Consider the following 25098-nt stretch of genomic DNA (forward strand, 5'->3'; position numbering starts at 1 on the left):
CCTCTGTCCATCTGGATGGAAATCCTGTTCTCAAAGGTACAGGTTGTTCTCCCCACCCTGATGCAATTAAGTTTCACATCAGCAGCAAACCTGATGAGCATGCACTAACTCCATCACCTTTCAGATGATTGATAAGGTACTAAACGAGACAAATTCCATGATAAACCCATGTGGTACTCCACTTGTTACCAACCTCAAAGGAGAGTAGGACCCACCACTAACCATTATCCTCTGGGACTGATGATCCAACCACTTTTTACACATATATTTGCCCACAATTATAGAATCACAGAATGGTTTGGGTTGGAAGGGACCTTTAAAGATCAAGAAGATAATGTTGTATAATGCGAATTAAATAAAAGTAATACACAAATCCAGAAAGACTTGTATTTCAGAAGCATCAGTATTTGTCTTCGAGGCATCCTATGGTCATATTAAGTGGACTTATTTTGGAAGAAAGGTTCGTCTACATGGTTTCATTAGCATGTAATTTTTTCTTCACCTTTCCAAATCCTTTATTAAGAAACAATGGAGACATCTCAGCACTGAATAATTTATAGCCCTTAACTGTGCCTCCTGGTAAGTAAGATTTAATTTCTTCTCCTCAAGTTAAACTCACAGCTGGTCCTTGGGGCTGAGGAGGCATTCCTGGTCTAACTCCCAGCAGGCCTAGAGGTCCTGGAAGACCATGAGGATATCCTCCATCTGGTATTCTGCGACGGTCATCCCAGTGATGCTGCTCTTCCTCCATTCTCCTCCAGTACATGTCTTCTTCATATCGCCTGAAGGGCATCAAAGAATTCTCTTTACATAGATGTTAGTATTTCCAAACATTCTAAAAGAATTCTTGGATGTACTAACTCACTCCCTTCTAGTAATTGTGCAAATACCAGAGAATTCCAGAGGGTAAACAAAAATGAATGGCTTTTTTTTTTTTTTTGTTTATAGCAAAGTAATTCTAGTAAGTCCACATTCCTCAGAGGGCTCCAACACTAGCAAATGAAAACCCCAGTGAGTTAATGACAATTTAATTTAAAACAAGACAGTACAGAGTTCCCACATCATTTAAAAGAAATAACCACAGAAGCAGAGTTAGTTTTAATCTGCCTGCAGCTTTGTCTCATTTATTGATAAAACAACACATTACCTCATTTCCATCCTCCAGCGTTCCTCCTCTTCTCGCCTTCTCCAGTATTCTTCTTTCTGCATCTGTTTCCTCATCTTTTCTTCTTGGATTTTTCTTGCTCGAATACTGGGTTTTACTTCTACTTGTAGATCTGGATTTACTTTTTTCTAGTTCAGAAAAAAAAAACAAATGAAATGTTGGTTTACCTCTTGCCATCTCAAAATTACAGGCTTTTTTCTGGAATGCTTAACAGGGGAGTAAAATGCAGTTTCAGAACTACACTGAATGAGTAGCTGAAGAAAAATAGCTATCCAGTATTTTAAAGAAATAACTTATTACAAATAGAATGAATCCCCTCTTTACCTACATCAAGAACAAAGTTACTTAAGATTAAAATGTTACATGAAACACCAAGTAATTTGCTGTTCATTCTGTAGCTGGGTGACTATTCTGTAGCCTGAAAAAAAATCTCCTCACACCTACTGTGTGCTTTTTGACACCCTATTCCTGAAAGGTACCTCATACAGATGTACAGGCATGAGTTACTGAATACATTTTTCCAGCAATTCTCTTCTTTCATCCCTTTCACGATTACACAAGTTAGTTACATCTCCTGAGACCACAGTAGATTCTTCTTACATTGCTCATAATAATCAAAATGCACACCATATGTCAATACAGGTGGCTTTCCATCCAGGACTGGAAAAAGAGCTCCAACGCTTGTTTATCAAGTGTCTTCACAAAAGGTTTATGTGGTCTATCCTGCCCAAATATTAAACACTGTTCTTTTACACTGTTTGAAATTAATGGTAAACAACACAAAAGAACCTACTGTTGGTTGCATATGTTGTACCATATTTTAATGTTGCAAAGTTTCCCAAAAGCTACATTCAAAATGCTTAAAAAAAAAAACAAATTCAAAATGCAGTTTTATAGTCTGCCTTACTACTTTGAAGACTATTCTGTGAAGAAAATCAACTGGAAGGTGAATGCATTTCTCTACCTTCTTTAATGTGCTGTTCACTCAGAGTACTTAGCTATTCTTTAAATGTAAGACTGTGCAATTAGTCAGCTGTCATCTAGTGGATTTTCATATAGCAGCATCAACATTTTAACTAACCTTATACTGAAGTCTGTGCCGCCTCCCTTTTAAGTGCATCTCCTTGGCATTAGGATCATTAAAACTGCATTCACAAAGTTTACAGTGAAAGCGGATCACCTTTCCTTCATCATTTCTTACCTGGAAAATAAATTTTAACAGTTGTTTTTGTGGGTTTTGTTGTTGTTGCTGTTTTTGTTTCTTGTTTTAAACCCAAAAGTGATGTAAAAATTATTTTAATTTAGTGACATTGGATACTGTCTACTCAACATATGGTAAATTAAAGTTCACACAATAACTAAAAGAAGGCAAACTAGAACTTTCACTTCTGCCAGAGACACCATTGTGCTCCGTAACGAACAGAGTTCTTCCATTCCAATGAGCACACAGCTTTAAACTTCAACCTGAACATACTGAGTTGAAATTCATAATTGTAAACCTGCAAATAATGAAAAATTTACATCAGATTCTGGTTCTAGTAATTTCGTCCACATCTCATACCACCAACACGAAGAGTGCCCCACTCTGCTCAAAACATACACAACACAAAAATGTGAACATTTGCACAAGCCTTTGCAGGTTCAATGCCTTGTTTCATGATGAACAAATTTTCACTGAAATAGTTAAAATACACATTTTTGTCTCAATACCTCCTCCACATAGTCATGGCCCACTGGCTGGACATCACTTTGCAAGGCAGCAAGAGTTGTAGGAGTCACCGGTTCAGTTTTTACTTCCTGTTTTATTTCCTGTGTTTGTACCATGGCAACAGGAGCTGTTTTAACAATTTCTGCTGACTTCGTATCTTCCACTTTAATACCTGTTGTCTGAAGTTTATTACCACCTACAAATCAAAACATTAAAATTTTTAACTTCCATAAAATGAGAACCTGATTACACATGATGTACAAATATCAATGTTCTGGCCAAAGCTTTATCAGTCTTCTAAAACAAGGTAAAACTTAAACATATTAAAACTATAATTAAACAGTCTTGTTTTTTTTAATAAGTTTGAAAACATTCGAGTTTGTTTTAAACATTTAGTATTAGTTTTAGCACAAAAACCTACTGCTTTACATGATTTTCATCATTTACTTTCATGATTTTTCAAAATAGGTGAGACTGAAAGGGACAAAGACATTGTAATAGTCTCTTGTCATCATCAAATCTTTTTGTAAGTGGATCCAAAAACGTGTTTTAAAACCACATAATTTGCATATTAGCAAAGGTACTACGCTCTCAATGTTGCAACTGCATAGGTTTCTCCCTCAAGAGGAGGATAGCTTATTTCAGAACAGTTGCTTCCTATCTCTGTATGTCTATCAAGCTCATTTCAAAAGCTTCCATGTTACACTTCCACTGTTATACAGATGTTTCAGTTGTCCAGTTATTAACTGGCCTGCCTGCCTTAGCAGCCCAAACTGTAAACTAAAATTAGGACCAACTGGATTATAAACTGCAATACTCCATCAGCTACTATGTAAGAAACCAAAACACTCATGAAAGAGGAAGAAGCCTCCAGGAAAGGTCAGGTGGAGACAACAGGTCAGGAAACACCATGAATTGTGAAGCAAAACTTTTATATGCATTTTTATCTTCAGCTATCATTTATTAGTCATGCATGGTTAACTAAATACATTTGCATTTGCTACACTAAGATCTTTAAAAAAAAATATGGAATAGGTTAGGTTTCAAAATAAAGACTGACTTCTGTACTTGCCAACAAAGTTTATTTTCGGTGTAGATATTTTCTTTACAGCTATATTAGCAGCAGGTGAAGTTGTTTTGTTGTTGGACGCCGTGTTAAGTGGTGTGTTTGTCATGGGAGTAAGAATTTTCACTGCAGAGGATGCAACAGAGGAGTTCACAGTACTGCTGCTAGTTGCTATATTTGAAGCAGATGCAGCTGGTTTGGAAGCAGATGTGGATGTTGAGGAAGTTGCCTGGGTAACCACATTTGGTTCAGTTGAAGGAATGGGTTTGCCAAGTTTTGTGTGCAATTTTACTACCTATAAAAATAAAAAGAAATTCATATAATGTTCCTGGGACAACCAGAAAAAAAAATAACTTGTTATAGGTTATTGAAGCTGTAATGCAAACATTAATATGATGCCAAAAAAAAAAAAAAAATCAAGTGATTTGGGCAAAAAAAAAAAAAAAAAAAAAAGAACACGTAGAAGTTTTTGTCATCTGTAAGAAGGAAATAGTTAAGTGTCATCTCAGATTGCTTATTTCCATTGCAAATTCAGCATTTACTCCAAAAGCTATGTGGATGAGAAAGCCAATAAATTGAAAGGCCCATAAAACTGAAGGAAGGATTTTGCTCAAACTGTTCTAATGTCACTGTTCTGCTGCCTGGTTGCTTTTTCTTTTCTTCAAAAAGCACAGTAAATTAAATTACTTTGGTTCCAAATATACACCTTAGAAGTAAAAGTTATTTAAATCAAATTCAACGATTCTCTCTCTTTTGATCACTATCTTTTAAGTATATTCATTTTGAAAGAACAGCCAAATTACTTAGCAAAACCAAAGAGATTCCTTAGACAAAGTAATTGTTTTTCTCGTTAAGCACATCCACAGAGGCAACTAAGGAGGATGTGAGAGGTATTTTAGAGCTCTTAAAATTCATAGAAAGCAAAGAGTCACATGATTTGTCATAACTTCTATCTTAGTGCTTAAGGATATCTAGCTGTCTAGTACTTAAGGATAGAATATTGCTTTTTTTTGGAACAGCTGACCATCACCTGAAAAAGAAATGCAAGCAGTCCATAAAAACCAAACATGCAAAATGAAAGCTAAAGATTAGGAAAGATTTGAATGTAGCAGTAAAAAAATCTGCTAGACACACCATTAACACAAACATGTGTAGACAATAATATGCATACAACAGTACAAACACACTTAGTTTTTTGTTCTTTTTTTTTTTTTTTCCTTTTTAAAGTAAATCATATTTTCTCCACTGGAATACAGACTGTAACTTTAAGCAACTCTTCAAAATGACTTTTGTAGTAGAATGTACAGGATTCTTCATAGTGTGTCAAAGTAAGAGATTTCTTTGAGATTTCAGTTTTACACAGATGACAACTTAAATTAGCAGTAGACAGTGACTATCTACGGGGAAACATCCACATGTATGAGGTTAATATATACCACACTCCATATACCTACCCAATTACTGGGCACACCACAAAAAAAAAATAATGGCTAAACATATTTATGAAAAAAACATTAGACTAGTCTAAATTGTATTTGTTCTTGCAGTAACAAAACTGATATTGAGGAAACTTTTAAATGCACTGTGAGATTTCTTTATTTTAATAGGAATGTTGTTACTGATACCACTTTGTACAGTCCACTGACATAGAAAGGTAAGAGCTGTAAAAGCTGAATATTAACACCGTATATGTTACTGACATCAATCTTGCTCAAATTATGAAAAAGATCTGTAATATATAAACACACACACACTACAGTGCTATTCCATTTACTATTGTATGACCAAATTCAAAACACAGGTCACAGGGTCACAGCGAAGCCTGTAGTCTTCATTCCAACACGCCTACATATCTGCACCCAGATAGCAGGGAAAGCATGCTTACTTGAAGTACTCCAAACACACTCATTATGAAGTCTACTATTGTGGGGCACTGTTCTGTGCTCCCACAGAGGAATTTTGATAGCAAGAAATGCCAAGGTGTGATGTGTAATTGTCCCGTCCCTTGGTACTGACTCAGCTTACAGTGTTTCAAAGCACACTGTGAACTCCACAGCACCAAACACGTAGGCTGGCTACCAAGAAAAGTTTTGGAAAGAGTTAGCAAAGACAAGCATGACACTGCATGTACTTACTGACTCTTTTCCCCACCTTATTCTACATCTTCATGCTATGATTTCCATCCTTTCCTTAATACATTCCCTCCTCATTGATGCAGTGACAGTATTTTTCCCCCCTTTTCCCCAAAATGCCCTTCTAATAGTGAGCTTAAAGTTACATTTGAAACAGAAAGCAGAACTAAACATTTTTAAACAAAATTATTCAAATTATTTCTGCTCATTTTCTTCCCTCTAAGATGAGGGGGGAAATATACAACTGACTTGTGTAATAAGAACAAAGAAAGCTCTTACTTTCTGGTGTTTGGCTCCACGGATGTGGGCAGCGTACGCATCTGCTCCTGTACAAGACACATCGCAAAGCTCACAGCGCAACTGATTCTGAGTTCCACGAGCAGAAGTGCTGCTGTTATTGGTGTTCTGGGAAGCTTTTAATGCCGCTTCTTTCTTTTTGTGTTTCTGGCCTTCTAAGTGTTCTTTGTAAGTCTGTTTAAATAAATAATACACAGTAAACCACCTTTGTACTGCTTGTTCATCTTTCAAATGAATACACATAGAATGTAACATAAAATACATGCTTTGTATAAGAACTACTTCCTACTCCGAACCTTTATTTTATATGACATGCTCTCAAGAATAAGCAGGCCACTTGTAAGACCAAGAAATTTTCTTCTCCTCCACCAGAATTCCACTGTTAGAAGTAATACAGTCTGGGTTTTCCTCCCCTACCTGCTCAATTTCTCAATCAAGTACAGTTCTAAAGATACTGTGACTGTAAACTTGAGATGATCAGAAAACTGTATCTCAGTTGCAGTTTCCTGCATTGCATTGAATTATTCTCAAATTTGCATTTGCCTCAACCTGCATGATTACACTAATTAAGCGTATCCTGAGAGCAAAACAGTTTGATTCAAAAGAAGGTAGCACATAAAGCTGTGCTGAAAATGAAATGCAGGAGTTGATATTTGCTCCTATAACAGCAATGGCAACCTAGAGAGATACAGGGTGGGAAATAATGATATATTTACTTAAAGAACTGTTGAGCCAAGCACACGCAGATCTTATGTGAATTGGTATGTACTTTTTTACACACTTTTACCCACTGTGAAACTAAACTGGATTGATGGAATACAATGAAGAACAAATTTTCAGGCTTAGCATTGACAAAATGTATATAATTGAGTAATATTGAAAAACTTATTTTCTAAGACGTTTGCTATGCTAAACAAGCAAATAAAATTCATAGTTTATAATACTTCTGAAGTTCAAAGTATTGTTGAAGCTTCGCTGTACAAGCTAACAGGATGCATCTTTTGTCTTCTCATAGTAACTCTGTAATAGCACACGCTTTCATTTAATTAATTATTCCTTTAATAAAATTGCAGAATTGGTCTTTAAAATTTAACAAATGTTCTAAAGTGGGTCATTTTTTTAAGCTGAAGAAATTACAACAAAAACGTATAGCAGAATATTACATAATACAGGTACCTGTGGTCCAGCACAGCTGATCTTACAAACATCACAGTAGTGGATCTGGGGTGGTTTGGGAGGTTGTTTTGGTTTCAGTTGCTTGTTTTGGAATGGTGCCTTTTTAGTAAAGGTGGTCCCTGTCCAAGCAGCTGTTGCAGCAGCAGCAGCTGCTGCTGCCGCTGCCTGTTTCTGTTGCTGCTGCTGCTGCTGGTAATAGGATGATGCAGCTGAATACACAGCAGCTTCATAGCCAGAATAAGAGGTACCTCAAAGATCAAAATAAAATAAATATTACATCACTGTACAGTACATATTGTATCAATTACATAACACAGTAGTTACAAGCATGCTGCGTAATAGTGTGTTGGGTATAAACAATTTGTTGATATCATATTACACATTCCAAGTTTTTCTTGATGTTTCACAGTACACAAATATACAGCATACTACTTGTATTGGGAATATTTGAATATATATATATATTTTTTGTCGTCCTTGCAGACACACAGTTATGTTGCTGGATATATCAAAGCATCCCTAAAGAATACATGAAAATTCCTGGTACATCTGGCAAGACGGAGTATGATGTAACAAGAATAAAGTATTTCTCGAAGCCAATTGGAATGGTCTTTTGGAACCAGATTCACTGTTCAAGATACAAAATTAAAAGGAGGACAGAAATTATGTAAAGGGAGGGGAAAAAAATGAACAGAAAAGACAGAATTGCTAGTGCTATTACATTCTACTTCAGTGATTTAAATTGTTTTAGTGCAAATCTGCTTGTCTGCTAAAACCTCTGCAGCACACTCGACATATGCATTCCTTGATTTCTAGTATAAAAGCTGAATAAATCAAGGAAATTGGCCTTCATACCTTTGAGCCAGTTTTCCCATAAACTTTCTACATCTACTGGTTCAAATACTTTAATCCTCTGATCAAGTTCTGTTTCAATGAAGTCCCTTTAAAATTCCTTTTTAAATAGAAAACAAGAGACTTCAAGGTAGCTATAACATGCCAGTTGATCACCATCTGGCCATACAACTTAATTTTCTTTTCACCTTTAACTAGGATTTGGACCCCTAAGGTTTAAAGGAAAGTGTTTTTGTTATTTTTTTAGCACCCATTCTCCCCCCATTTTGGGCCAATACATCCCCAAATTACAAGATTTATATTGGATTGCTCCTCTCTGTTGTTTGGTAGTATCATGCTCTCTTCCAGTTTCCCTGGGTTTTATTTGTGTGGACGTGTCTCTTCATTTTTTTCGAACCCCCCATATTTCCCCTCCAAAACTTATAGCAAGTCACAGAACACGGTGCACATACCACTGCTAATACTTTCTATAGTTTCACATGTAACAAAATAGGCACACTTGATCATCGAAACTCTTAAAGATAAATCATTATACTGGCAAAACATTTTGATGTAACTGGTTGACAATTCTCAGTAGACTATGATGTAATTGAACACAAATGTTCAGAGTATTTAAATCCTGTAATCTTCTGTAACAATTGCAAAGATCCCAGCAGCATAATATGCAAAACCCTTACCAGAGTAAGTAACCGCTGTTGTACTGTATGTTGCACTTTGAGTATAGGATGGAACAACAGTAGCTGCAGCTGCTACTGGCTGCACAGTAGAGGATACTGGATATATAGAAAACGTAGTTGTTGCTGGACTTGGGGTTGCAGGTTTTATAGCTGTCACTTGTCGCGTTTGTTGAGCTTGAGTATATTGAGTTGCCCCTTGGCTATATCCTGCTTTTGGAGCTAAATATAGAAAACAGAAGTATACAAACTTAGATAGGCTTTAGTTGAATGCAGTGTAAACCATATTAAGTAATGCTTAATACCTAATAATTCTGGGAATTAAATATAACAAGGGGAGGTGTTTTTTTTGGTTAGTTCCTTTATTACTATTATTACTACTTTAACAGTCATGGTTACATATTGTGCAATTGTGTAACACACAACTGTGTAATTATGTCTTAGGTCACATTAGTAAGCCTCAGATTTATTTATTTATTTTTACTACGCTGTCACGTTCTCAAATGACCTTCTCATTCAGTGGTTTTACTCAGTGGAATATACTCAGCCAAATAACATCTAAACCTTTATATTACTTCTCACTAATGTAAAAAAAAAAAAAAAAATACACTTAGTAGCAGCCATGATACCAATAATTAAAGAACTACATATATCATTAAGTAACCACAGAATTACAAATAAAGTCTAACCAAATTATCATACGAACCCATCATTGACTATTTGTACCTAGTTCAGCAAACTTTCTAGACAAATCAGCATAGCGTTTGCCTAGAAGTATGTTTTGTGTGCATTTAATAACAATCGAAAACAAAGACAGTTGCTTACAGCAATGTCCCAGTAACGTTCAAGTTCTAGATGCAGCGTATACTTCTACATATTGGCGAGAAATACATGAGAAAACTAACAAAAAAATCTAGGTAATGTGTTATGTTCAAAGACATATTTTTAAGGCATTAATGTATTACCCATACTATATAATGACAGGAGCTGGAAGGATGCAACCCACCTGTCTGGTAGTATGATTCAGCTACTGAAGGTTGAGGCTGGGCAGCAGCAGCCACAGCCGCAGCAGTTGCTGTTGGCTGTTGATAGTATTGTTTGCTGTCATAAGCTACAGCTGGGGCAGTAGATCGAACATATGAGTAGGAATCCTAAAAATTAAAAAAAAAAAAAGAAAAAAGAAAATAGTAATTTTCTCCTTAAAATAAGGTATCTAGAGTAATAAAGATCATTAGAGTGTCAAAAAAAAAAACAAAACATATTTCCTGCTAGTCTATATTAAAGGAGATATTTAATAGATATATATTTATGGAGACAATATATGTAGATATATGCATTAAAGAAATTAAATTATTATATTTGTTCACAAATAGTTCCATACAAAAGACAATCCTGGTAATTTCAGACTTAATATAGAAATTAACCTCACGTTTCTAAATCACTTTCCCTTCCACACTATTTTTGTAACTGAAAAGCAACTAGTTTCTGTAGTTTTTTTCACAGGGACTATATCAAATTCCTAAAGTATATGAAGGAAAAAACAACAATTTTGTGGTCTCCACAAAATGTGATTTCCATAAACAAAAAAGTCACATGGTTAAAAACATCACCATATATTTGCCTTTAAAATCCCATAATCAAGAATATTTTTTCTTGGTTGTATTTTTTAGAATATGGAAGTGACACTTTTCAAGCTTTCTTCTTTTTTTGACATATCAACTGTTCCATGAGGGAACCATAACTAGTCTAGAAGGGCAAGGCAAATAGTCCATTCAACATGGCCAAAACTAAGAAGATGGTAAGTAAGCTTGGAAGAGGTGACCCTGGAAACCACTATATACATGTACGTGTATTTTCTCATCCTTACCATATTTATGGTAAAGTGTGACTAACCGACTGACTAGTGGGTAGCAACACATGAACTACGTTAGCTGAAGTCTACTGACACATGAAATTTCCAAGAAATATAACAATACTCTCTTCCATCCAACTCCATAAAATGGAATTGTTTTTCTCTTTAATTTAGGTGACCCTCTTATCTGTCTGAATATATCTTGTAACTGACTACCTTAACGACCTTGTGAGTATACACCCAACTGGAAGGACTCCTAGGTTACATACAATGCATTACTGTATCTAACAAATTCTGAAAACTGGACAAAAAAAAACTGATAACACAGAACAACACTACCATCCTTTTAAACAAACAAAACTACTAATTAGAATTTATATAACGCCTTGATAATTTTATAACTAATATCTTAAGGAGATATTACATGGGACATACTATTTCAACATCCTCTGCCTCATTAGTAAATGCAAATTTTAAATGAGCCATGTCACAAAATTTATAAAATTCCTGTGCATAAACACACCAGCCTAGAGATATCCACTGAAGACGTGGACTAATTAATGCTAATCTAGAAAAAACGCTGTTAAAAATACAAATCAAGCTCACATTTCCAATGGAAAACTACCTGGCCACGTAAAACCCCCACTCTTTCTGCATCTAAAATGCCCTATCTAAACCAATGAGCTAGGATATTGATGTGCTTATACACCTGTATTATGTGAATCTAGACAGACAGGAAAAATTGCAACTTCTAACTCTCTTCTAAAAACTGAACAGGAGTAAACATGTATGTTATAAAGTTCCAAGATGACCTCTGCAGACTGAACTATTCCAGCTGCAAAACTGATAAAGCATTCTGATTTATACTGCATGTTTATTTATTCGTTAACTGAGGAGGAATATGATTCAGTAACAGGATGCTGTCATACTACGTTTAAGCCACTGCAAGAATGGGAAATTATTTGAGGTACCAATAAACCACTCCTCACAGCCTTGTGTCATCGCACCTTTACCTCTTGCACTGACATCGTAACTGTGCAGAGGCAAACAGATTTAACTCAGCTTATCAATCCCATGGAAAGATCCTCCTTTTTTCATTGGTTATTTTTCTACGGGATCCTTTTCCTGAACTGACCCACCTGAGTGCTGACAACTTCTGGACTCAACACAAGGAAGTGTCAACAGAAAACCGGGAAAAATGAAAATAGAGAAACAGTTCCTTTTTGTGGCAGTCTGTAGTCACACAAGGTTAGGCAGTGACCTCGCTAGTGCAGAGAGGAAAAAGGGTGCTTTCTCTCCTATGGCAATCTTCTGTCCTCTTATGTTTGCTGCTGCAACTCCTGTGGCACCCAAGAATCTGATGAGACAACAATTTCTACCTCCCACTGAAAAATTTTATTGAAACATTTCTGTCAGCTAAGTCAGTTCCATGACCTAATTTAACACATGCTACTTGAACATTTAGGCTAGCCAAGACAGCACTACTTTTCTCAGCAGCAGTTCACAAAATCACTTGGAGGTAAATGTCAGTTCACTATTGTGTGAACGTCTTAGATCTCACAGTAGTACTGCTGATAATTCTCTATGTGGGCCACGAGACTGCAGTCACTTCACACAATCAATTTTAGTTGCTGAGTAATTTGTGTTGTATTCATGCTGTGATTCACAGAAGGAAAAAAAAATACAAATACCATCACATTCTCTTCATCACAGGCCTCTTCTTTTTAACATGTAATTTAAAAACTATTTTTTAACATGTAATTTAAAAACCATTAAAAACCATTAAACAGAGTATTTTTTTTTTAACATACCTGGTAATTCTGTGTAGTGACAGGAGGTGGGGGTGGTGGAGCTTCTTGTTGCCTCTGTGTGTAACCATAATCTGTAGCTGTGTGTGCTGTTGGGTAGCCTCCATATGCAGCAGCTGTTGCAGCAGCTGCGACAGCTACTGGAGCAGGCCTGGCTACTGCAACTGTAGCTGCTGCTGGGGCATAGGCTGCAGTAACCGTGTGAGCAGCGACTGGGGCTTGGTGGACAGTGTAGCTAGCAACTGTGGTTGGATGGGAATAGGCTACACCCGAAGCAGGCTGCTGGCTACACGGGAGAAAGACAGTAAGTAAATAATTAGATTAATTCAACATATTAAGATCACACGTAAACATTTCAAAATCCTGGATTTGATCAATACTTGTCTGTTCTACAAACAAAACAGGAATGGCTATCTACCTATGTATACACTTCAATGGCTAGTATTACCTCTTTTCCACTCTCTCAAAAAAAAATAAACAACAGTATATTATTTTGAAGTTTCTGTGGATATAGAAGTATCAAGTGGCTGATTACTTTCTTCTTAGAGAAGGTTTGTGGGTTGGTTTTGTGGTTGTTTTTTTTCTGAAGCAGTGGAACAGAAGTCTTTCACTCAATGTTTTAAACCATTATCTTTTAATATCTGACAAGTTTATAAGTGCTTCATTAGTTCTTCAATAAAACCACCTGTCAAATTAAGAAAAATACTACTTTTATTTTCTAAGGCTCATTATTGACCTGCACTTGCACAGTAAATGAAAAGTTTTTCAGTAAATCATATTAAAGGTATGAGCTTTTAAAGACTTCCATGAAAATTAGCTCAGAACTCTAAAAGTTAAGGCAGACACACTTCAAAACATACCTCTAACATCAGGCTCTTCCCACTAAAGTTTAGAATTATAAAATACTGGCCACACTTGCACAGGAATACACTGCCTCACCACATGAAGCATCATCAAAAGACAGCCAAATCAAGCAAGAAGACTGCCACCAGAGTTCTGGCAATCTTCCAGGCACACGCTGTGCCTAATGTGCCTTTCTAATATTTGCAGGTAGGACATTAATGTGCCTCTATTTACTAAGAATGAGTAATTACTAACTGTGGAAACAGAAAATTAATAATAGGTTTAATTATTTTAACAGAAATTGATGTTACTTACTTCTGTACCCATTACGATTGAAAGCTTACAATAGTGCTTTTGCTTTTTAAACAAATAAAACAAATTGGGCAAAATATCATTATCTGGAACAACGATATGAAATGGGGATTCAGTGGTTATTCTGATTTTTTGTACGCTTCTAGTACAGTCCAATAATACTTAAGAATCTATATGGGGTTTTACATCTCCATAGAACTACTACAAGCTAATTCAAACTCAATTTCATGTCCATCGAGGGGATAATAGCCACTATTTTAAATAAAATAGAAACTATATTCACTTGAAAGAAAACCAGTGACAAAGTGGAATTGAAAAATGGTTATATTCAAAACCAGAAAGAACAAAAAGTCACAACAGTTTTTCCAAAAGACAGCAATATTCTCCCTGACATAACTACCAGAAACAAAGCATGTTTGTGCTGTAGAAATTTTTGCTAAAAAGATTTCCATAACTCCCTTGTGTTTAGTAATTAAAAATAAAATAAAACTGTCATTCAATTAGAGCAGAACACATTGATTTTAACATATTAAAAAGCCATTTTTATGGCAGAAACACACTGAGAAAATTTTATTACTACTGGACTTCCATGTCTGGACTCTACCTTCTTTCCACCATAGTCCCCTGACATTTCATTTGTTAAAAGACCATTTACAGTACATCCAAATTCAACGCAGCTGTGGGTTGTACTCACAATTATATTTCATTTTATTTTCAGCTTCTTAGCATTAACAGTGGAAGGGTAAGACCTAAAATACTTTGGTGTAGCTCCTACCACCGCTTGAAACAATTTCTCCTACCTGATCTACATAGGTAGGGCCTTTGTTTTGTAAGCATATGGTCAGAAATCAGACTGTGTCAGAACACTCATGAAGACTATTTTAAGATAGTAAAAGTGAATGATAATCTATAAAATTAGGCTGCAGTATCTATGTACGTAGCAGCACAGAAGTGTAAAATATTCACAAGTTCTGAGGTAATTGTATTACATTTGGAAAACAGGCAGCCTTACACTTTCACTTGGACTTCACCTGAACTCATCAACAGTCCAATACTGACAACGAAGGGTCAGTCTTGCTCCACCCCAGCCTCATTCTCGCTCTTCCCTCCTCCCATATTCTGGATCTGGCCGTGCCATATTCCATCCCTTGAGCTAGTTCTGCTGTTCATTACTCTAGCAGAAAAGTACAAGATTTTTTTTTTTTTTTCCCCTTGGCCCAGTTTCTGACATGGTAGAATGGTTAGAAACATTGGAGCTCACAGAGCAGTCTGACTGCCAGAACTGACATGAGGCATATGTATGGAAAAAAAAAAACAACTTGGAGGGGGAGACAAGAAAGGGGCCTGCCAAGGAAGCAAAATTCTAGTTTCATGAAATCATGCCCAAATTGCTATCACAAAATAGTATCACAGAATCATTAGGGTTCAAAAAGACCTCCAAGACCACCTGGTCCCACCATCTCCCTACCCCCAATGTCACCCACATGTCCCTAAGCACCACGTCCAACCTTTCCTTGAGCACCCCCAGGGACGGTGACGCCACCACCTCCCTGGGCAACCCGTCCCAGTGCCTGACTGCTCTTTCTGAGAAGAAATGTCTCCTCATTGCCAACCTGAACCTCCCCTGGTGCAAGTCGAGGCCAATCCCCCTTGTCCTAGTAACAGCACTACAGTGCTCACACCACATTATGTGGTAACACTATCAGCCGGTTTATCAAAGAAAATGCTTTTATTCTCAGAAATACATGATTAAAGCTACCTGCAAGTTTTCTGTATTCAACAGTGTAAAGAGATTGTGATGGTAATATTAACAAGATTCTACTCAGTCTTACTTTTTTGTTATTTTTGTATTAAATTTCCTTATCATGGTATAGAATTAACAGCCCCAATCATTTGATTTCTAAGGCCAGTACAGTTCTATCACCATTTTTACTTTAGCAAACCTGTTCCCCTCGCTTCTGCAACAACATGCAGAGCTAGTGATCGAGTTTGCAAGATTACAAGAAAAATATTCTAGAACTGGCTGCTTCTTCCTTTTTGAAAGAACTACTCATCGTTACAGAAGTTCACACAATCATTTCCAAATGTACAGGCTTCCTTTTTCTCCTCAGGTCCTTACTGAAAACCTTTAACACTTAAGATGACCAGACTCTTCCATGTAATTATACCTGTATTTAACGATTTTTCTGCCAACTTTGTCACTTGACTTACATGAGGTTTTATCCTTGTTCAGGGACAAGCGTCTCATCACACAACTTAACTCCTCTCAGACTATTTGGTCAGACCCCCTGTTCTACCTGTCTTTCTTGCAATGCATCTTTGCACCTATTTACTACCTACTCATCTTTTGTGGCTATGCATGGCATCAATTCAGATGAAGGTTCAGCTGTGCTTGCTAGCTACTGCTTTCTTCCCAGTCTGGCTTTCTCAAATAAGCTTCTTGTAAAGCTACCCACGTATTGACATTACTTCCCTCACGTCAAACTCTAAGATGACATGCCATACTAAAGTAAATACTAAATAACAATCAACCAAACCGTGGATAACTCCGGTGTAATTATTCCTATTTGACGATCACTCTTCTAATAACCACCCCTACCAGCACGTCTCTACAATTATTTTATTAATCTCTACATTAAGTAATAGTTTTCCATACTGCACCTCATCAAGTATTTCAACTTAGTCCCAATAAACAAGACCCAAAGACTTGGGCATGTGATCAAGTTATTAGAGCAACAATGAATATGCCAGCTGAGCTATGGTAACAAAACACGTGCGTGTTCTTCAACACAACAAAGAAAGTAATTCAGTTTAGCTTAATCATCCAACACAGTGGGAAAAAGTTGAACTAAATTCCTCCGTATGTTCTATGTGCTAAGAACATGCACACAATTACTGCAGCACAGCTAACACAAACAAATTCAATGCTCTGTTAACCTAGCCAGTTTTCTGTGCAGGTCAAATCTTTTCTTGCCCAAAACAAATTCTCACGTCCTTATAAGCATCTCTGAATTTGGAGTTTCACTGAGACCAACTGACTTCACTAAATGGGCAAAGCTTAAAAACACTAAATAATTCAGATTGAAACAAACCTTCGGAAATCATCTCTGCTAATTCTACACTCAAAGCACAGATATTTTTGAAGTTTAATTATGTTTCTCAGGGTTTTCTCTAGTCAATTTCTGATTATTTCCAGGAAAGCAAAGGAGTGCTAGATGAACATTTACTTAAAGCAAATCCAGCTTGTGACCACTCAATTCAAGGTAACTTCATATTACAATTCTTACAGTGTTTTAGCTTACTCTAAGAACAAAATCAAAATAAACATAATTATTTAAGTTATTAGTAAAGGACTTTAAAGAATTTTAAAAGGAATTTTAATTCAAAAAATATTTTCAATTCATGCCAACCTATTTCTTTAGCTGATTTTAACAGCAACAGTGCTTCCCCACCAACAAGCTCACTTCCATTTCTCTATTCTAGGAACAATGCACATTAATTAGTAAGAATCTTCCAGTTCAGATTTCACTTTATTTTCACTATCCCAGCCACAGCCAGTTTACAGTCTACACTTAGTGCTAAAGTCGCCTGCTCCAGTCAATTTCAGTCAACTTTAATGTCATTTCCAGCACCATACTGAATTTACTGTCTTTCCCTTCCTGCCCTAAACTGCTACTATGCATATTTGTATTTCCCCATGCTCTTTGCTCATTACTGCCACATAAATCTGCTTCTTTTCAAATTTTACACCCCACACTATACCTAGTTTGCTCTTATCTTCCATAACATACCTAAGAAACCTCGAGATTGAGAATGAAATCTACATTCATAATTATTGGACTACAGTGAGTGAGAAAAGTATTTTTTGTATGAAAAAAAAAAATAATCATTGACTCAATCTTTGAAGAACATCTATACTACTTTCTACTGGCATTAATGTTGGAAAATACTAATAAAATCTTTCTGATGTGTTAGTATCAGGGAAAAAGTACCACATATGAAATACCATGACATTAGACCTCCTAGATAAGACTCTCTGCAATGAGCTGTGACCATACATCTTTTTCCACACTAAACTCCAACCCCGTATCAACTTGATATTCTGAAGGGTAAAGGGATGCACTGTCCTGCAATCTTGCAGAATTCATCCCAGAGCTAAGGCCACTGCAGAAGTTAGCCTTGTCCATATTGCTGTGTGCTGTACGAAACTTCTTTCACGAAGTCAAAGAAAGTTTTCCCAAGATAGATGCATGTTTTGCTTTTATACTTTGCAAGCTGGACTTAAGACCATGACTGTAGCTGCAGTGTTAGTATCAGCATTTGGTATTGTGTATACCCAGATCTGTGATTCTCAACCTGTGTAACATAGAAAACTTTTCCATGTTAAAATTTTAAGAATCCCAGAATGGCTGAGGTTGGAAGGGACCTCTGGAGGACATGTGGTCTAAACCTCTGCCCAAGCTAGGACACCCAGAGCAGGATGCCCAGCTGTCCAGATGTGAAGACCACCAAGGAGAGAAACTCCACAACCTCTCTGGGCAACCTGTGCCAGTGCTGTCACCCGCACCGCAGAGAAGTGCTTTCTGATGCTCAGAGGGAACCTCCTTCATCTTGGTGGCCCACCACGGTTGCCCTCAGTTGGGTTCTTTTCAGTATGTCCATGCCTCTCATGTACTGAGGAGTGAAGAACCACCCAGGCACAGTACTCAAGGTGTAGCCACACCAACACTAAATAAAGGGGAAGGATCATCTTCTCCTGACTTGCTAGCAAGACTTTGCCTAATGCAGCCAAGAACTCCATTAGCCTTCTTCACAGCAAGGGCACGTTGCTCACTCGTGTTCAACTCATGCTGCTGACTCATGTCCACCAGGACCTCTAGGTCCTTTTCTGCAGAATTGCCCCCCAGCAGGACTTTGTGATTCTTCTTGTTGAACTCCATCAAATCCTTGTCAGCCCACATCTCCAGGCTGTTGAGGTCCCTCTGGATGGCTGCATGGTCCTCTGGTGAGTAGACCACTCCTCCAGTTTGTATCACCTGCACATTTACTGAGGATGTACTCTACCCCATTGTCCAGATTGGGAAGGAAGATGTTAAACAAGACTGGACCCATTCCAAAACACAGAGGCATCGAAGAGTTATGAGGGCCCAATTCTACACTGTGAAATCCGCTAAGCTATAGTATAGCTTAAAAAAATAAAAAAGTGTGCTTGTAGGTATATTCAAGAAATGATTCAAAGCCTCTTCTGTGCTGCACAAAAATCTTCACCAAGGAAACTGCAGCAGTGTTTTTGATATAGAAGAAGAAATATGGTCTCTAGAAGTGTTTTTTTTTTTTTCCCCCATTTTGAAAGTCCTTATTCCTTTCTCCACATGATGGTAGAACACTTCAAATTATTGTAGATCACAAGCTAGCCAGGAAGCAGATGTTGCTGATCAATAGCAATTAATGAAGAACTGGTGTCCACTTAGCAAAACATTATTGTCCAGTTCCAAAATAATAAAAGTTTGTCTAGTTTAAACAGCTATATAATAAAGATTGGCAAGTGAGTAGTATCCTTCCACAAAAAACAAGCTTAGATGGGAACTTTTAACTGTTAGATCTAATACAGCAGAACCCCCACCCCTCTTGTTAGTTATTTTTGTAAATGAACACTGATGGAAGGCTTGGATTTCCTGTGATTTATCTTCCTAACAATGACAGAGAACTAAGAGCACTTGAATTTAAGAAACAAATACTAAATCCTCCTCTGGAGTACACTTTGCTTTTGCCCGTTTCCAGATATTGGCCTTTTCTATTAAAAATAATTGAGGCTTTGCTAAAAAATTACACTGAAAGTAGAAAGCTTTATTTATTTAATGCTTTATTTCTTTTTATTATTATTATTATTATTATTAATATCAAGCAAATGTAACACGTGGATATAATGCTGTCTGTTTTACCAGATAACTTCAGGTGACTTGAGATTATAAGATACTTTATTTTCCTCATTAGGACATCTGTGGAGCAAGCCATGCATTAAGAAACTTAATATGGTACTTTTTGCTATTATTGCCAGAGGAATTAACTTTCAAAAGAACACAGAATTTCTACACAGGGTATTCAGCATGTGAAAGGTAACAAAGAATATTACAAAAAAGGCTCCCTATAAGCCTTGCGTTTCACCACACAAACTTATTTAACTTAAAAATGAATTACAGCTCACATGCACATAAGACCATAGAATATAAAAATGCTGATCTCCTATGCATGTGTACTAACAACCAATACATAAATTTCAACTCTGCTGCTATTCCAGCTTGGTTTAGAGCATTGAAAACTCTTCCTAGAGGCAAAGGACATTCTTGTATTTTCATTTTTAGCGTTCTGAAGAGTGCTATTTGGACAGAGATTTTAGAGTAAATCTAAAACCAATTGTCTCAACCCAAATTACAAGCTTCCTCAGAAACAACAACTTCACTATGTTTCTTGCATATTTTTTCATTTAAATAAGTCATTTACATGACATCTTAGCACAACATTTGAGCTACTCAAACATAATTTTAAAAATACAAATATCTAGAACTTAAGACAAAAAATAAACTTTATTTCTTGAAAATTCCAACCTCTTCAAATATTTTAATATTAAGGAAACTGTACTTATTGAGACCCAACTGTGGGATTTTTCAAAGTTTCATAGACTATTCTATCAATAGCAGAATAGAAAATGTCTGTCTAAAAATATAATTCTGCAGTTTTTTCTTTCAATGACATCAAGATTGAAATGAGTACGACCTAACTCTGCAAAAACTGCATGAAGCGCTACAACCTGCTGCTTCTACAGAGAAATGGATAAAGTGGTACTACTGAATTAACTGGTCAGATGAAGTTTCAGATGTGTTAATGAAACTTGGGCAGAGTGAAAAATACTAAACATTTTTCTCCTGAACGATAAACAGCATAAAATGCTGAAATAAGATATTCAGTTACAGTAAGTTAGTTTGTATTTTAGAAGAGACTTCTGTTTTTCTGTAGCCTGTCACTCAATGTAAGCATCAAACTTTAATGAAGATTTAATATAATTTTTTTATTACTTCAACAAAATTTATTACTTCCTATTATCACAATTCTGTGAACAGAATATTGATTGTAATGCAATTCACAAAGAATCCAAACGGAGACATGAAGGTATGCAAGTGTACAACTCTCTTGAATCCTGTTAAATTTTAGCAGCTTCTGGTAATGCATTCTACAGTCCAACTACACATGACCTGAAGAAGACATTTCCTTATAGCAATTTTAACTTTCTCTTCCTCTTCCTTGTTTCTAAAAACATCTTTGTATCATTCTATTACAAAAAGTACTGACTGCAACTGCATAGCTAAATCATATGCTATCAATAATTCATCTCAAAGATGAATATGCTCATGCTTTTAATATACCTTTACCATTTAATCTTCACACTCATTCTCACCACCTTCTTAAGCCAATCAAATCAGATGTTTCTTCTCTCTGTACCTCTGACCATAGCTGCAAGCATCTACAACAGTGATGCAATATACACTCTGTATCTACCACCCCCACACTCAGTTGCACACAACAGACGGCTCATCCCTATATTGCTTTCTTCATTATCAAAACATTACTTTTCTTCAAGTCTAGTTAACAGCCACGTTCACAATGATAGCACAACAGAAGAACTGAGCTCAAGATGTCACATCTGCCTGAAAAAATATCAACTACTAACATTTTCCCTGTCAGAAAAAGATACACTAAAATTGGCAAATTCTCTATTAGATGATAGAAACTTCAATAGTATGGAAAAATGTATTTAATTCTCAAAGCACTCTATATTTCCTGCTTTTAGCTGCTACTTTGCTTTTCTAGGTACCAATAATGCAACTGCACTTCACCCTACCTGGTGACAGACAAACTTTACAAAAAATTTAACACCTCAGAGTTACAATCAATCTATTTTGAGGTTACAACTACGAAAGACTTTAGAATCAACTGAAAAGTTTCCCCAAGCTCTTGGTTCTTAAAGTCACAAGCCTTTTGCAAATTTCACTTCATTGTCAGACTTCAGTCTTACAAACGACAAAGTTTTCTCTTATTACTGAGGCACCTTTCCTCCCCAAGCACCACCACCTCCCTGTCAATAGTCAACTGCAGAACTGGCACACAGCCCACACTAACAGAACCAGAGCTCCATATTGCCTTAGTAATGTTGGCACATCTCACTTGAGGGTGGCACTTCACTGGTTTGGAAACAAGTCTACCAAAATCTTTGCATAAACAGCAGTAGCTTATTGGACACTTCTTGTATACATTAAGCAAGATGGAATAGCAGGTTTAAGACTACCATAGATTGAGCAAAGGAGAATCAGCAATACAGGCACCTTGATCATATCAAGAAGTTCATTTCACTAAAAGTGCACATCCTTTAAGATGTGATGCAACTCAGAGCAGCAAGGGTCATAAAATTCACAGATTGTAAAAATTGTAAATGCTTTCTATCTGATATAAGTAGGTTCATCCTGTGATAAAATTATGATTACTTTTGTTCCCCATTCATTTTAAGCACAGCACCTGAATGCCACACGAGCTAGAACTGTAAGAATTCACTTCCATATGGCTGCCTAGAAGACTGCATGTTAACCTAAACTCACAAGTGTCATGATTTGCTCTGGACCCAAGCAGCTTCCTTTGCCCTTATGTGTTACACCTTGCAATATTGAATGTACAATATTCACGTTACTTGAGAGCAATTTGAAGTTAACAAATCACTCCTAACTACCCAAGGGTCTCCCATCTATGACCTGTCTCATTACAGCAAAGCCTTGGTAAGAACATCACTAAGATGAAATTCAAATAGTTACTCTATCTTCTTGAAACCAAAATTTTAACGCGAGGTTGATTAAATGAGACCATTACATTTGCAAGCAAAGAAAAGCTTACTTCTCTATCCAAATGTTTCTCAATGCTCTCATCTTTCCACCAGCATCCCCATATTTTAATCAGCCAACTTTAAAATAAAAGTGTAACAATGACTCTGCAGCATCAAAATAAGAATGCCTTGTTTTTTTGTTTTTTGTTTTTTTTTTTTTTACATGTGAAAGACAAGCCAATACTAAGCTCTTCATTTCAAACCAAAGACACACAGTGGTTCATGTGAGCTACAATGTGCACACACACAAGAGAAGAATAGTGGTATCACCAAATTACACATTTATTTCAGACTCCTAAATAGATTAGAACAGATACTGAAAAAAATAACAGATGAGTTTTGCACTGCACGCAGATTTATAACTTTAGGTCGTAATACCACCATCAGCAGAAAGTACAAATTGTAAAGCTATTCCAATATTCAGAGAAATTTCCTGTATGGGTATTTGCATAATCTGATTCTTCTCTCATTAAGTCATGATATTGTTACTGTGCAGTTCACAGAAGAATTCTAAATGAAGCGGGCAGCAGGAAATTTTATGCAGTAACAACATTGAAAGGAACAAGAATGCTTCTAATCCATTATTTATAGGTTTAAAGGGCACTTAGCTCTTTTGCTGCCTTTGATTAAGTATGAAATGAGGTAAGATTTCAGATGTACTTTATGAAAACTAATATTTATGAACAAATAAAAAAGACATCTATTCCCTTTCTTATCTAGCCAATTCAGGAGCTATACTGCTTACATGTCTAAACAGTAAACATGTTATCAACTCCTGAACACTCTGCTCATGAATCTCCCAAACCCAAGATCTAACATATGTGCAGCTACTGATCATTCACTCAGCACACGAAGGATGAGACAATATTTAAATGATCCACCATGGCCACAAACAACCCAGAATCACAGGAAGACATGCAGTGATTTCTATGTCAATAATAGCTTCATCATCTTTTCATTTCTTGACATTAAGAAGCCACCTCCTTGAGCCCAACGCTTTTAATACGTTGTGTCTTCACTACCATTAATGTGAATCAGACTTAACATTTTGAGAAAAAAGAATTCCAACAGGCTTCATACCGGTCATCTATGAGCCTGCAATTAAGTACAGAAAACCTCTGCTGCAAACACCTTTCAACTATCAATTAGTATGTCAGATTTTCTCCTCTGAAACTGTATCTCAGAAACTACTTAGACCCTCTACTTTCTGATGCAAAGTTCTTTTTATTCCCATCTGCATGTTTTCAACAGAAAATTTAACGGTTTTGCACTTTGAGATATTCCAAGAAAGGCCTATATCCTACAAAGAACTGCAAAGACTTTTTTGCACTTAGCTGAAGTGCTGAACAAGATTCTACAAATCATCATAAAGAAGCACTGATACTCCCTTTAAAGTCGTATCCTGAAGTCCTCCCAATGCACCAGAATTTTTGACAGCCATTTTGTCAAGAGAGAAACCAAAAATGTGACTAATCATGTTTATTATGAACATTTCTGTTACTTTCTATAAAAGCCAGAGCAGTAAAACTTAAGTCCTGGTTTCAGTTAGAACAGAGTTAATTTTCCTCCTAGTAGCTAGTAGGATGCTACGTTTTGGCTTAGTATGAGAAGAGTGCCAATAACATGCTTATGTTTTAATTGTTGCAGAGCAGTGCTTACACTGAGGACGTTTCAGCTTCTCACTCTGTCCTGCCAACGGGCAGGCTGGGGGTGCAACAAGAGCTGGGAGTGCAGCAAGAGCTGGGAAGGGTCAGATATAGGACAACTTGTAACTGGCTTATAACAAAAAAGAATAAAAAGAACAAAGTCCGCAGTTGCAAGTGTCTGATTTTCCCTCCTAAACCACCTGTTATTTTGATCAACTTTTTTAAATCCACAGACTACTTTTGTGGCCAGAAGTCTTCTGTGGATTTATGAGGCCCACCTGTGTGTTAGCTAGCAGATAAACATTCATCCGTATTCCCTACAATCCTGGTTTCTGATAAGGCAGGAATTTTAGTATTTTTATATATTGTGATACTTTGAATACTGGTAACAAGCTTAAAGAGCATTTTGCAATATTACATCTTCAATTATCTTTCCCTGATGGCCTCTATCTCTACCTAAAACATACTAGAGTAGAATATACATTTTGTAGCACTCAGTAAATAAGCCACTAAGGACCTGTCAAATCTGCTTTATGAATCTAAGACCCCCTTTCAGCTGCTCCAAGTGATTTCTGTGGTTTTTGATCAAAGTATTCAATTTCTCTCAAGAAAGGACTGCTTTAATACTGGTTGCTGTGTCT

At 36.5% G+C, this 25098-nt stretch overlaps 1 protein-coding gene across 2 annotated transcripts in view; it reads right to left on the reverse strand.

Moving 5' to 3' along the window:
• Positions 1–25098, reverse strand: part of ZFR (zinc finger RNA binding protein) — a 47812-nt gene that overhangs the window by 20321 nt on the left and 2393 nt on the right. The window contains exons 3-12 of one of the 2 annotated variants that reach the window (XM_082783413.1): positions 12734–13016; positions 10077–10221; positions 9074–9292; positions 7545–7792; positions 6351–6542; positions 3946–4234; positions 2876–3069; positions 2247–2366; positions 1148–1293; positions 620–782 (exon numbers count right to left, since the gene is read on the reverse strand). In XM_082783413.1, coding sequence (XP_082639539.1) covers positions 620–782; positions 1148–1293; positions 2247–2366; positions 2876–3069; positions 3946–4234; positions 6351–6542; positions 7545–7792; positions 9074–9292; positions 10077–10221; positions 12734–13016 — 1999 coding nt within the window. Of the gene's footprint in view, positions 1–619; positions 783–1147; positions 1294–2246; positions 2367–2875; positions 3070–3933; positions 4235–6350; positions 6543–7544; positions 7793–9073; positions 9293–10076; positions 10222–12733; positions 13017–25098 lie in introns of both variants that reach the window. The other variant, XM_082783412.1, reaches the window with a different exon arrangement.

The sequence above is a fragment of the Aythya marila genome, assembly GCF_965140915.1.
Source record: "Aythya marila genome assembly, chromosome: Z".
NCBI lineage: Eukaryota > Metazoa > Chordata > Aves > Anseriformes > Anatidae > Aythya > Aythya marila.